The 12449-nt window shown below is 46.6% G+C and overlaps 1 protein-coding gene across 2 annotated transcripts in view; it reads left to right on the top strand.

The window, feature by feature from the left end:
• Positions 1-11767, top strand: part of anapc1 (anaphase promoting complex subunit 1) — a 30265-nt gene extending 18498 nt beyond the window's left edge. For both annotated transcript variants that reach the window (XM_028988881.1, XM_028988882.1), the window contains 20 exons: positions 783-1017; positions 1564-1655; positions 1983-2117; positions 2505-2587; positions 2826-2904; positions 3314-3388; positions 3891-3961; positions 4038-4128; positions 4233-4286; positions 4377-4570; positions 5757-5843; positions 5924-6041; positions 8770-8847; positions 9004-9071; positions 9162-9285; positions 9458-9544; positions 9679-9765; positions 10051-10255; positions 10638-10772; positions 11509-11767. In XM_028988881.1, coding sequence (XP_028844714.1) covers positions 783-1017; positions 1564-1655; positions 1983-2117; positions 2505-2587; positions 2826-2904; positions 3314-3388; positions 3891-3961; positions 4038-4128; positions 4233-4286; positions 4377-4570; positions 5757-5843; positions 5924-6041; positions 8770-8847; positions 9004-9071; positions 9162-9285; positions 9458-9544; positions 9679-9765; positions 10051-10255; positions 10638-10772; positions 11509-11633 — 2223 coding nt within the window. In that variant the 3' untranslated portion in view covers positions 11634-11767. The remainder of the gene's footprint in view (positions 1-782; positions 1018-1563; positions 1656-1982; positions 2118-2504; positions 2588-2825; positions 2905-3313; positions 3389-3890; positions 3962-4037; positions 4129-4232; positions 4287-4376; positions 4571-5756; positions 5844-5923; positions 6042-8769; positions 8848-9003; positions 9072-9161; positions 9286-9457; positions 9545-9678; positions 9766-10050; positions 10256-10637; positions 10773-11508) is intronic.
• The last annotated feature ends 682 nt before the right edge of the window (positions 11768-12449 follow it).

The raw sequence follows: 12449 nt of genomic DNA, 5'->3' as shown, positions 1-12449 counted from the left end.
ATTGTGGGACTGGCTAAAAGTGGCTCTAATTTCGCACCACGGCTGAAATTCAAAAAGAGACTTCAGACACAGTATTTCATGAAAGTCATAACAGGGGACCTTAAAAATAAATAATTAAAAGTAAATATATATTTATTGTATTATTTTGTAAATGTACTATTAGTGTTCGCTTTCATCAGCAGGTTTCACACAATAAACGGGCCGCTACATTTTCTATTCCTCTGAATGTACAGACCAAGTGTGAGAACATATGCACATGTCATTCAGAAAAGAAAAAGAGAAGTATGCCATGCGGGTTTCTTTTTCTGTGATTTCTGTCGATTTCTCTGTATGGGATCCGCGACCTGCACTTAAGCATAGCAGATTACGCTCCTCATCCTGTTTTTCTCACATGAAAGGCAGAGGCGCACACAAGTTTCATTATGACTTTTCCAAGCCTGTGACGTGTGCGCATTACTTTCTCATTTCCAGTCAGGCCGGCCGCTGATGCTGCCTGTGGTCTGCCCCAATGTCTTTAATCTATGACAGATCTACCCATTTCTACTTTTCTTTTTATTTCTGATTAGAGTACAATACATCTATTCAGGCTCTTTCAGTGGAAGTGAACGTGAAAGACACATATTGATGCAAAGCAAATTTCAAGTTTGAAGGGCTTTTCTGGGCATGGGTGCCCAAATCACCAATGGAGTGTTTTTACATAGCTGGGATTTAATTGATTTCTGTGTAACTGCTCACTACCATTTCTTTGTCTGTGCGTAAAAATGATCCGTGCTTGTGCGCAGGGTCATGAGATGACCAGCATCGGCCTGCTGCTTGGTGTTTCTGCCGCTAAACTGGGCACCATGGACATGTCCATCACTCGTCTGCTCAGCATCCACATTCCCGCCCTCCTGCCACCGACCTCCACTGAGCTTGACGTGCCCCACAGTGTGCAGGTGGCCGCTGTTGTGGGCATTGGCCTCGTGTACCAGGGCACTGGCCACCGCCACAACGCAGAGGTGCTTTTAGCTGAGATTGGTCAGTACACATTTGGATTGGTGCTCAGACTTTGATAATATGGCTTTCATACGCAAATGTATAGTTATTGGAGATAAACTGATATCAGCAATACTTACAAAAATTATGATATCACTTTCAAAAACAGAAAACTAAGATTGGATATTTGACCGGTGTTGTCATCGTAATTACTCCTTTGTTGGACTCGGTCAAAACATTGAATTCCAAAATAAATTTACACGGTGATGTGGCATGAAAAAAGACATTTATCCAATTTCAAACCAGTTACTGGCTAAAGTCCCTTTTCACGCTCACACAGCACATCAAACTGGTAGCAGGTCATACTTGATCCATACTTTTATAAATGCTTCCCTAAGGATCATGTTGGCAGTGCTAAAGCTTTTAATGGCCTTTTCTATATGTGGTCCTGAATTGCTTTTGTGACAGAAATTTTGAGCTCTACTTACTGTCTGATCTAAGATTGTATTTGTGAGTGGATCAGCTCCAGCCTTTATCTTTGGCGTATGTGTATACTGTGTAATATATTCATTTTTGAACCCCTCCCAGGCCGCCCCCCAGGTCCAGAGATGGAATACTGCACCGATAGAGAGTCCTACTCATTGGCTGCTGGACTGGCACTGGGCATGGTGTGTCTCGGGGTGAGTTAGAAACCGGACTCGTGTGTGGCTTGATTCCTTTGTCCTTCTGGATTTATCGTGCCTTTGACCGAACTTGGTTTTATGCTTTTGTTCTCCTGTCATGTAACTCATTGACCTGGTGCGCAGGCATCACTGACGTTGAAACGCTATCCTCCAGATCAGCCGCCTGTTGCACACACTAGACCGGTTGTTTTGTGTTCAGCGCGTGTATTATAAATAATGGATGTGAAACAGGAAGTGTCAACAAAGCTCCACTGAACTTCCTATTGTGAAAAGGTCATCTGAAGAACAGTGCACCCTGACTAACAAGCTTCCTCTGCATTGCAGCATGGTAGCAATCTCATAGGCATGTCTGACCTGAACGTGCCAGAGCAGCTCTACCAGTACATGGTAGGAGGGCATCGGCGGACACACACTGGAATGAACCGAGAGAAGCACAAATCGCCCAGCTACCAAATCAAGGTATGAGGGGAGGGGAAATCCAATCAGGCAGCAGCTTTACTCCTCAGACTGGTAGCGTATGGTACTGGCTTATGTGGAGACTAGTCAAATGAAACTTGTACACGTTGAGGAATTCCCTTTTCCCCCAAGTTCTTAAAACTGAATCAGTGAGTTTTTGGGCTGGGGAAATACACTGATTTTTAATTATGTTACATGTATTCATTGTCTCTACAAATGTGCTCACAGTACTCCTAGTTCTGAAAATACTGTGGTGCACCCAGTCCCTGCTGTTCCCTTTTCTTTTTCCCTTGAAAGGAGCTAAGTTCTATTTCTCTGAGCTGTAAGTACAGTTCTGTCTCATATGGTGACATGCGAGAATGTCTGAGGCCTGTCCTTGTTCTTTCACAGGAAGGCGATACCATCAATGTGGATGTGACCTGCCCTGGTGCCACACTAGCTCTGGCCATGATCTACCTGAAAACCAACAACAGGTGGGTCTCCCACTAGCTCACTGCACCCATTTCCCACCTTGGCGATCACCATAATGATCCCATTACTGGCTTCCTGTGAGTCTTTATTATCTATGAGGAACTTTTAGTTCTACTTATGAAGTACATCTTACCCCAGTTCTGCCTCTCTGCACATATTCTTGTGTAAATGAAGCCCTTTTATAATGTCTTGCCTCTGAAGAGAAGCAACATTCACACCTCTCTCCCAATCCATCTCCAGGTCCATCGCTGATTGGTTGAAGGCTCCAGACACCATGTTCCTGCTGGACTTCATCAAACCAGAGTTCCTGCTCCTGAGGGTGAGTAGGTGACAGGCATGTTTAGTGTAATGTTGTGTTTGTTTATTTATTTATTCTTTCTTCTTTATTTAATCTAGAATCTTAATCTTTAATCTAGAATGAATAAAAGTATTTTATACAATATAGCAGTAAAACTTGATTTAATGTCTTTATCCTGAACATATATCAGATGTTTAACCTCAGACAATGTACAATTGTATGAATCAAATTAGGTAATGATTAATTAAATGGTAGCAGCACATTATGTTTTGAAACTGTGCTCTTGTAATAGATGCATTATGTGGATTTACATTGTCTTTATTGCCCTTTTTAAAAGCATGTTTACATGTTCTTTGTGTTGCATTGTTATTTTTAATGCTTTCTGTTGCATGCAGGTTACTTGAATTTGTCCTGTCCTCTTTGTCTGCAGACTCTGGCTAGATGCCTCATCATGTGGGATGACATCCTGCCCAATGCTGAGTGGGTCAACAGCAACGTTCCGCAGGTACATGCACTTTTTCCAATGTATCCACGCAGACGTGTTCTGAAAGAAGTAGGTGTTGAAATAGAGGCTTTTTTTTCTTGCAGTGGCGCTTGTTTGTCATCAAAAATATATATTTTTTTGGTTTTTCTTTGGTCATCTTTAACACACAAATGCTTCACTCAAATACCTGTGCAGATGATTCCAATGAGCAAAAAAATGCCCTGTGTTTGAGTTCAACCAACAAACTGTGGATTAATTTCACATTTTTACACCATTGTGGATGAGCCCCTGCTGAAAAAAGCAATTTCCTTTTCCCTGTTATTTTCATAAATTACCGTGTTTATTTTCTAATCCATTTTTATGCACAAATTGTTATTATTGTTTTTTATGCTGGATTTTAGGGTCATGTCTTTCATTAATAGGAATTTGTACATTAGATCTTCTCACAATTTTGCGGGAACAGTTTCTTGGACAAAAGTATTTTGTAGGTTAACTTCTGTAACTGAATTTAAATCCTCTCCAGATTATCCAGGAAAACCTGGGTCTGAATGAGGAGATGCCAGTCTCGCAGGATTTAAACATGGAGACTCTGGCGTGAGTTCACTGAAATGAAACGAGAGAGGATTGTCCTGTGGCCATCAGCTCAAGGTTTTTTTCTTGTACTTCAAAGCCAAGCCCATGACTACATCATTGCTGGTGCCTGCATGGCCGTGGGATTCAGGTTCGCTGGCTCTGCCAACACTGATGCGTTCGAGTGTCTGGTGAGAACCGAATTGTTTTTCTTTCCATGGGACAGAGAGAAGCATTTATTATTGTCCGCATAATCTATGATTACTCACAATCTTCCCTTTTTTCCCCCCTCAAGTACAAATTTGCCCGGACGTTCATGCAGTCCCTGACTGCCACTACAGTTGCTGTTGTAAGTGTGTCCATTCTCCACAATGTGCGTTGCGGGGCTGTGCATTCCTCTTTGTGTATGTGAGTGTTGAATGTGCTGTGTATATTTCAGGTGGGACTCTATAACCTCCAGACGTGTCTGAGCATGGTGCTGATAGCCATTTCCATGGTGATGTCTGGCTCGGGGGACCTGAAGGTGCTGCAGCTCTGTCGCTTCCTGCACAGACGCACCAGTGGTGAGATGAACTATGGCTTTCACATGGCCCATCACATGGCCCTGGGCCTGCTCTTCCTGGGTGGAGGAAGGTGAGTTGCAAACATTTTTGAGGAACACTCTCACAACTAAAATCCCCTGTGTTCCCACTTAAATATTCTCTCATAATTATCTCTTAGGAAATGTCTTAGGAAATAAATGCTTGAGTTGTCATTTCTGCTCATATTAAAATTTAGTTTGGCTTGAACATACAGCTCTTGAAAAAAAAAGTGTGTTAAACAGAAAGGTGGGAGTGGAAATTTTTTTTCCTTTTTTGCTCTCTTTCTCACACACACACACGCACACACACACACACACACTCTTTTAAATGTTGCTGAGGTTTTAATACTGCTACACTGCTGCCTGTCTACATTGTTATAAACAGTAAAGGCTGTATTTTACATTCTTACAGAATGATACGTTTACTCTTCTATTTCCCAGCCCTCCCCACCTCGGTCTGTCTAGAAAGTTCTGTCAAAGTTCTGAGCACAGCTCTTATTTTAGATGTTTGCTCTTATATTAAGCAACCACTTCAGGTTTGTGATTTGAATATTGTAGTCGTTGTCTGAGTGTCTAAACCTCACTTAACCTCCTTACAAACACCACAGTGCATGGAACCCGTGATATTCAGTCCTCCTCATCCTCACCCTCCACTGCCTTGGATTTTTGAGCTTTTGGACTCAATCCTAGTCTTGAATTTGAATGGCAGCTTGTCTTTTCCTAGTTTTTGAAGTGAAATGTCTTTTCCAAAAAAACAAAAGACAGCCCTCATGGTAGCCACGGCAACCATTTGAGTGGCCACAGTTGGGCTGAGATGGTCGTGCACTTGAACTGGTGTTTAAAGGGGGTCCAAACCTTTCACGAGTGCTCACCTCTGAAGCGCCTGCAGGGGTTGGACTCTGTCGAGAGTGCACTTCAAATCTGCTTTTATTTTTAAGTGAGTCACCGCAGGGCAGCGCCAATGAAACAATGGCCGGGCAATTTTCCATACCGACGGTTTAATTGTGTGTCACCTACATTTTTGGACTGATTTTAATCTTTGTCATGTATCTATTGTGTTTTATTATATTATCCAGATACTTAACCTTTCCCACGTTGTCCTTTTGTACAAATGTCCTAACTGTTCTGTTGATATATTTATTTTTCCCCACCCACATTCTCATTGTCTGCTGTCTGAGTAGTTTTCTGTCATTCCTGTCGAGTGTTTTGATTTCTGAACTGCTTTGGTTTTATTTACAGGTACACCCTCAGCACGTCAAACTCTGCCATCGCTGCGCTGCTCTGTGCCCTCTACCCCCATTTCCCTGCACACAGCACCGACAACCGGTAAAGACTACAGCCGCACGTCAAATCACACACCGGATCCGCCATTCAAACGCACAAATCACTTACTCTGTGTGTGTCAGGTATCACCTCCAGGCTTTGCGGCACCTGAGCGTGCTCGCAGCGGAACCCCGCCTTCTGGTGCCAGTGGACGTGGACACCCTGAAGCCCTGCCACGCCCTGCTAGATGTCACGTATAAGGTGATGGCCAGGGTTTATTTCTGTTTTGATGGTTTCCTGTTATTTGAGTTTGTGTTTCTCTCGTAATGATGTAAATATGTCACTGGGCACAGATATGACACAGGGGTTGTTGGAGAATGATTAAATATCCTGGTATCGGTCACTAATTTCCATGAAGTGTTCACTAATGTCATCAGAGCGCTTGAATTGAAGCACTGGTAATCTGCATGCTGGTATTAGGAGTGTAGAGAATGGAGGGAAACGGAGGAGATGGAAACTATGCTACACCTGGGCATGTGATTTATTTAAGTAGTCCAGAATGAGGATGTCGTGTGTGTGAGAGCTGTCAATCGTGCCTATAGGCTCCTCTTTTTAAACTTTGTTCATCAAAATATAGTTCATCTTCAATAAAAAGGGCTGGGCTCCTCTCAAACATGCAGATAACTTGCAAGCATATGCATGTTTCTGGCAGTAAATCTTCGTCTTCGTCTTCCTCCGCTTATCCGAGTCCAATTCACAGGGGCAGTAGGGAATCCCTCTCCCCAGCCACCTCCATCAGCTCCTCCGGCAGAACCCCAAGGCGTTCCCAGACCAGATTGGAGATATAATTTCTCCAGCGTGTCCTGGGTCAACCCAGGGGCTTCCTGCTGGCAGGACATGCCCGAAACTCCTCCCCGGGGAGGCGTCCAGGAGGCATCCTGACCAGATGCCCGAACCACCTCAGCTGGCTCCTTTCGATGTGGAGGAGCAGCGGTTCTCTCCCGAATGTCCGAGCTCATCACCCTATCTCTAAGGCTGCGCCTGGCCACCCTACGGAGGAAACTTATTTTGGCCTCTTGTATCCGCGATCTTGTTTTTTTTCGGTCATTACCCAAAGCTCATGACCATAGGTGAGGATTGGGATGTAGGTCGACCGGTAAATCGAGAGCCTTGCTTTCTAGATCAGCTCCCTCTTCACCACAATAGATCGGTTCAGCGATCGGTTCCACTTGAGGCAGGACCTCTCTCCCCACCCGGAGTTGGCAAGCCACCCTTTTCTGGTCAAGAACCATGGTCTCAGATTTGGAGGTTCTGATCCTCATCCCAGCCGCTTGACACTCTTGCTGCGAACCTACACAGCAAGAGCTGAAGGTCAGAGCATAATGAAGCCAGGAGGACCACATCTGCAAAAAGCAAAGACGAGATTCCACGGCCAGGACGAAGACCACATTGCTTCTCAACTATTGACTGGACCCTCCTCTCCAGTACCTTCGACTAGACCTTTCCAGGGAGGCTGAGGAGTGTGATGCCCCTATAGTTGGAACACACCCTCTGGTCCCCCTTAAAAATGGGGACCACCACCCCAGTCTGCCACTCCCCTGGAAGTGCCCCCGATGTCCGCACAATGTTGCAGAGACGTGTGAACCACGACAGCTCTACAACCTCCATAGCCCTGAGATGCCCAGGACTGATCTTATCCACCCCTGGAGCTCTGCTGCTGTGTAGCTGTTTGACTAACAGATTGGACAGTCCATACCCAGTCCATACCCAGGTATCCCAGCCCTGGTACCTCCTCGGAATGTGCGTTGGTGGGATTGAGGAGCTCCTCAAAGTATTCCTTCCACCGCCCGAATATAGCCCCAGTCGACATCAGCAGCCCCCCCATCCCCACTGCAAACAATGTGACCGAGTTGCTGCCTTCCTCTCCTGAGGTGTCGGATGGTTTGCCCAAACCTTTTTGGAGCCAATCGTTAGTCTTTCTCACCAAACTCCTCCCACCCCCGACGTTTTGCCTTCCTGACTGCCCCCTGCTACACCCCGCTTGGCCGTCCGGTACTTGTCTGCTGCTCCTGGTGACTCACAGACCAGCCATGCCCTGTAGGCCTCCTCCTTCAGCCTGACGACTCTGCTAACCTCTGGTGTCCACCAGGGGTACGAGGGTTACCACCATGACTGGCACCGGCCACCGGTCAAAGCTCCGCTGGAGGTGGCAATTGAAGACCATCTTGACAGATTCTTCTGCCAGACGCTCCCAGCAGACCCTCACTAATACATTTGGGTCTGCCAGGTCTACGTTGCATCTTCCCCTGCCATCTGATCCAACTGACCACCAGGTGGTGATCAGTTGACAGCTCCGCTCCTCTCTTCACCAGAGTGTCCAAAACATATGGTCGCAGGTCAGATGATACGACTACAAAGTCAATCATGGACCTGCGACCTATGCTGCCCTGGTACCAAGTGTTCTGATGGGCATCCTTATGTTCGAACATGGCCAAACTGTGGCTTGCACATAAGTCCAATAACGAGGCAGTAAATCTTGAGGACTGACATTGGTGAACATGTCCATGAGTGCTGCAGGGGCTTACAGAGGGCCAAAACGTTGTTAGAATTTGATGATAATTACTGAAAGAACAGAAGCTGTCCCTGAGGTCAAGCAGGATTTTGCCTGCGGTGACGTTGCCTGCACTGGCGTGTGGGCCGCCTGCGTCATTGCTGCAGCTCGAGCGTTCGTGTTTGTTTTTGGTATGGCGCACGACCGGGCCACTCACCTGCTGCTGACACAATACTTGAAAGTGTGCAGCGGGGCTCCATCACTGTCCTGGTGGTCCTCCTTTCCGCTAATGAGGAAACCCAGGAGGAAGAGGACACACTGTTCACGTCAATTACAGACAGCAAGACCCCCTGCGCGTGTCCTTCAATTCACAGACAAACAAGATGCACATAGTCTTTTTTTATTTCTTTACTTTATTTATATCTTGTGTCCTTGTAGGAAACCCAATGGTATGAGGAGACTACTGTTGAACTCATGGCCCCAACTCTGCTGCCGGAGCTGCATCTCCTTAAAGAGGTAGGAAATGATGATTTAGATTACGGAGCGAGCGATAGCGGTGATATCTGAGGAAAATATTTTCTATTCTAAGAGCCTTGTGCGCTGCAGGATCGTATCAGCAGTCTGTAGAAATTAAAGATTGACACCTTCTGTTGCATTTTGTGTGTTTTTCAGATCAAAGTGAAAGGTCCCAGGTACTGGGAACTGACTATAGATATCAGCAGAGGAACGCAGCATTTACAGTAAGCCTATGTATCAAGGTTCTGTGTGTGTGTGTGTGTGTGTGTGTGTGTGTGCGCGCATTCTGAATACCTGCTACTTGTGTGTGGCAGGTCTATTCTCTCCAGAGATGGCGTGTTGTATGTGAAACTGCGAGCAGGACAGCTGCCCTACAAGGAGGACCCTCAAGGCCTGAACAGCCGACTGACGCCCAATCCAGAAGTGCGCGTGTTCCAGGTCCGAGGCTTAAGAATGGGTTCATTGTTGGCTTCGTGTGAACTACATGAATGCCCTGGAGTGGATACTTCTGTACTCTGTGTACTGTACATTCAAAGAGATAATTATTTTAGTAAATGTAAAAAAATGCTTGAGGCCAAAAATCAGACTGTTATCTCTTCCTCCCACGCAGCCCGAGGCCATCTCAGACTTTACCTCTGACACTGCCCTGCTCTCCTTCGCAGAGTATTTCTGCAACCCCTCCAAGAACAACAAGCATGTGAGCGCAGTACAGTACAAAGAGCTTCTTATCCCGCTGGAAATGGGAGATGTCCGCTTGACAACTCCACCCTTGCTTCTGTGTTGCTTGGATAACTGTTGATTTAAATTTGTTTTCTCGCTCTGGCCTCACAGAAACAGACTTTGTTCTCGGCCATCCTGTACGAGTGCGTGACCCAGGAGAACCCTGAGATGCTGCCCACGTACGTGGCCATCGACCAGGTGAGAGTTAGTGACGTGCCTGCGGCCTGCGAGTTGCAGATGAGATTGTAATGAAAGTGAAACGCTGTCCAGTGGCGGCTGCACATTCAACCTCATACGTCTCCATTGACAGCAAAACGTTTTCAGTGTTTAAAGTTGTCTGTTGCAACACTTTTATCTGCATAAAGCATCAGGTGCTATATTTGTGTTTACTGGCTTGGGGCATTTTAATCTGATGCATCAGATGATGCCTCCCTCACCCAAATAAATATTTAATTTTGTGCATTTTTGTTGTATCCTTTGCAGGCGGTGAGTGGGGTGGAGCAGGGCCAGGTGTGTGAGACGTTTGCTCTGGGCCAAATGAGGCTTGTGCTGGAGCTGTGCGAGAGCCACATGCTCCAGTGCAGACTGAATTCACCCCACAGGAAGGGGCGGGGCCTTCTGCTCAGCTCAGAGTTCCTCCCGGTCATGAAGAGTGCCATCGGCTCCGCCCTCGACTGCTGGCTTTCTGGTGAGCGCCACGGCAAAGCAAGTCCCATTCATAAAGCATCGCTGAAATGTTGTCAAAAGTCCAGTTCCACACGGTTCCATACCAGGTACTCCCAGTCCTGTGTCATTCATATCATTCAGAGCTGGACCTTCGGTATGAACTGCCGACAGGTATCAAGCAGTCCTGGTCCAGCGTGAACAGAACAGGATTAAAATAGGCCAGGAACATGTTGCAACACGCAAAGGGAAATGGGTTACGACCACAAACCAGACGTGCCCCTTTTAAATAAAATCGGGTCACTTTTTTTAACTGCACTTTTTCACGTTCCTCAGAGAGGAGGGGTAAATATGTGCTGTCTAGGTTTTAAGATCGATTTCTGACACCCCTCTGCGAATTCCTGTAGCTAACAGTCACCTGCTCCGGGCATACTTAAAAGGCCAGACTCTGGGTGAGGGCACCGATGCAAACATGCTGGCCAGCTTCCTGCTGTACCACTCACTCCCCAGCTTCAGGAAGATGACCTCTGCCGACCTGGAGGGTAAGGTCCTCTGCACACAGCAATTCTTCAAATGATATATTTTGCACGTGAGAGCGAAATGTTCACCAGTTCCCCCCATCAAAATGCTTGAATTAAAATGCTGATCTGAAGGGAGGAGGTAGCCTGGTGGGCAAAACATTCACCTATGAACCAGAGGACCACGAAGTCACAGGTTCAAACCCACTTACCACCACTGTGTCCCTGAGCAAGACACTTAACCCAGAGTCGCTCCAGTGGGACTGTCCCTGTAACTACTACTGTAAGTCGCTCTGGACAACATTTACGGCATTTATCAGACGCCGTTATCCAGAGCGACTTACAATCAGTAGTTACAGGGACAGTCCCCCCCTGGAGCAACATAGGTTTAAGTGTCTTGCTCAGGGACACAATGGTAGTACGTGGGATTTGAACCTGGGTCTTTTGGTTCATAGGCGAGTGTGTTACCCACTAGGCCCCTACCACCGTAAAATGCAAATGGTTTTGTGACATCCACTGACATCCTGTGTACAAGGGGTATTAGGATTGTAGAGAACGGAGCGAATATATATTATACATCATATCAGTATAAAACATTGTATATATGTGTCATAGAATATGCAGAAATTTTATTCTTTGATAAGTGATATTGTGGTTGTACCGTAGACTGTTGTCCTTAAGTATATTGAAAATATTGTGACATCGGTGTCACATCTTTCCCCATTCCCGCTCTCGCTCTGACTCTCCTTGTCTTTTGTAGGAAGCGCCTCGTTCCCAGAGCTGCTTATGAAGTGCTGTCAGCTGGGGGTGTCTGTTCGGGCCGTCCAGAGCCTCAGTCCACTGCTGCTTGGCATGGGGCTTCCACTGCCCCCTGCTGCCTTATGACACCCTGATCCAACACCCCCCCCACAGAAACTCAAAACTGAACTGTCATTACAGCATGTAAAATATTCCTACTCATGGTTTGTATTGTAACTACACAGAAGGAATAAAGATCAGCCTCTCTCTGTTTTGCAAGACCTGTTTCAGCACCGCCACTGTTTACTGTTGCTCAGGAACATTCCTCTGTAAATAATACCGACCACACACCACCACGCCCCCGCTCTCCAGACAACGGCCTCTCCGCACATCTGAAAGAGAGAGGAAGCGGCCCGTTCTCCTGGCCGTGTTGAAATCAGATGGCTTTCGTCTTCCCCTCTAATACTTCCTCTGCGGTGGTGGAGCAGAAGAAGGGCTCATTCAGGAAGCGCCCCGTGCCACAGTCTATGAGGGCACTGTGCCGGATGTGGCAGAGTTAGAACTAATTCCATGGAGCTGTGTGTGTGTGTGTGTGTGTGTGTGTGTGTGTGTGTGTGTGTGTGTGTGTGTGTGTGTGTGTGTGTGAGAGAGAGAGAGAGAAATGTCCCTATTCGTGTTATGCGTCTCAACATCTGAACGTTTAATTACCATCTGGTCTCCTTGGCGCTCAGATTACAGAGGATGCTGCAGTGGCCCCAAAACCCACAGGCTCGGCATTAACCCTTTGCGCACCCCATTCACATCCCCGTGTGTTTTCAACCCTCCGCAGGCCGTGGGAGGAATTTCAGGAAATGCTTCAGCCCTGTGCAATCTGGGAATGCGATTAAGCAACACCCGGGTGGAGGGGAAGGCAGTCTGATCCGGTCTCATGCAGACATGAACCTCAACCTGCTGTGATGGGCG

The sequence above is a fragment of the Denticeps clupeoides genome, chromosome 8 (genome assembly GCF_900700375.1).
Source record: "Denticeps clupeoides chromosome 8, fDenClu1.1, whole genome shotgun sequence".
Lineage (NCBI taxonomy): Eukaryota > Metazoa > Chordata > Actinopteri > Clupeiformes > Denticipitidae > Denticeps > Denticeps clupeoides.
The sequence above is the reverse complement of the archived record's forward strand: the minus strand, read 5'-3'. Positions and strand labels throughout refer to the sequence as shown.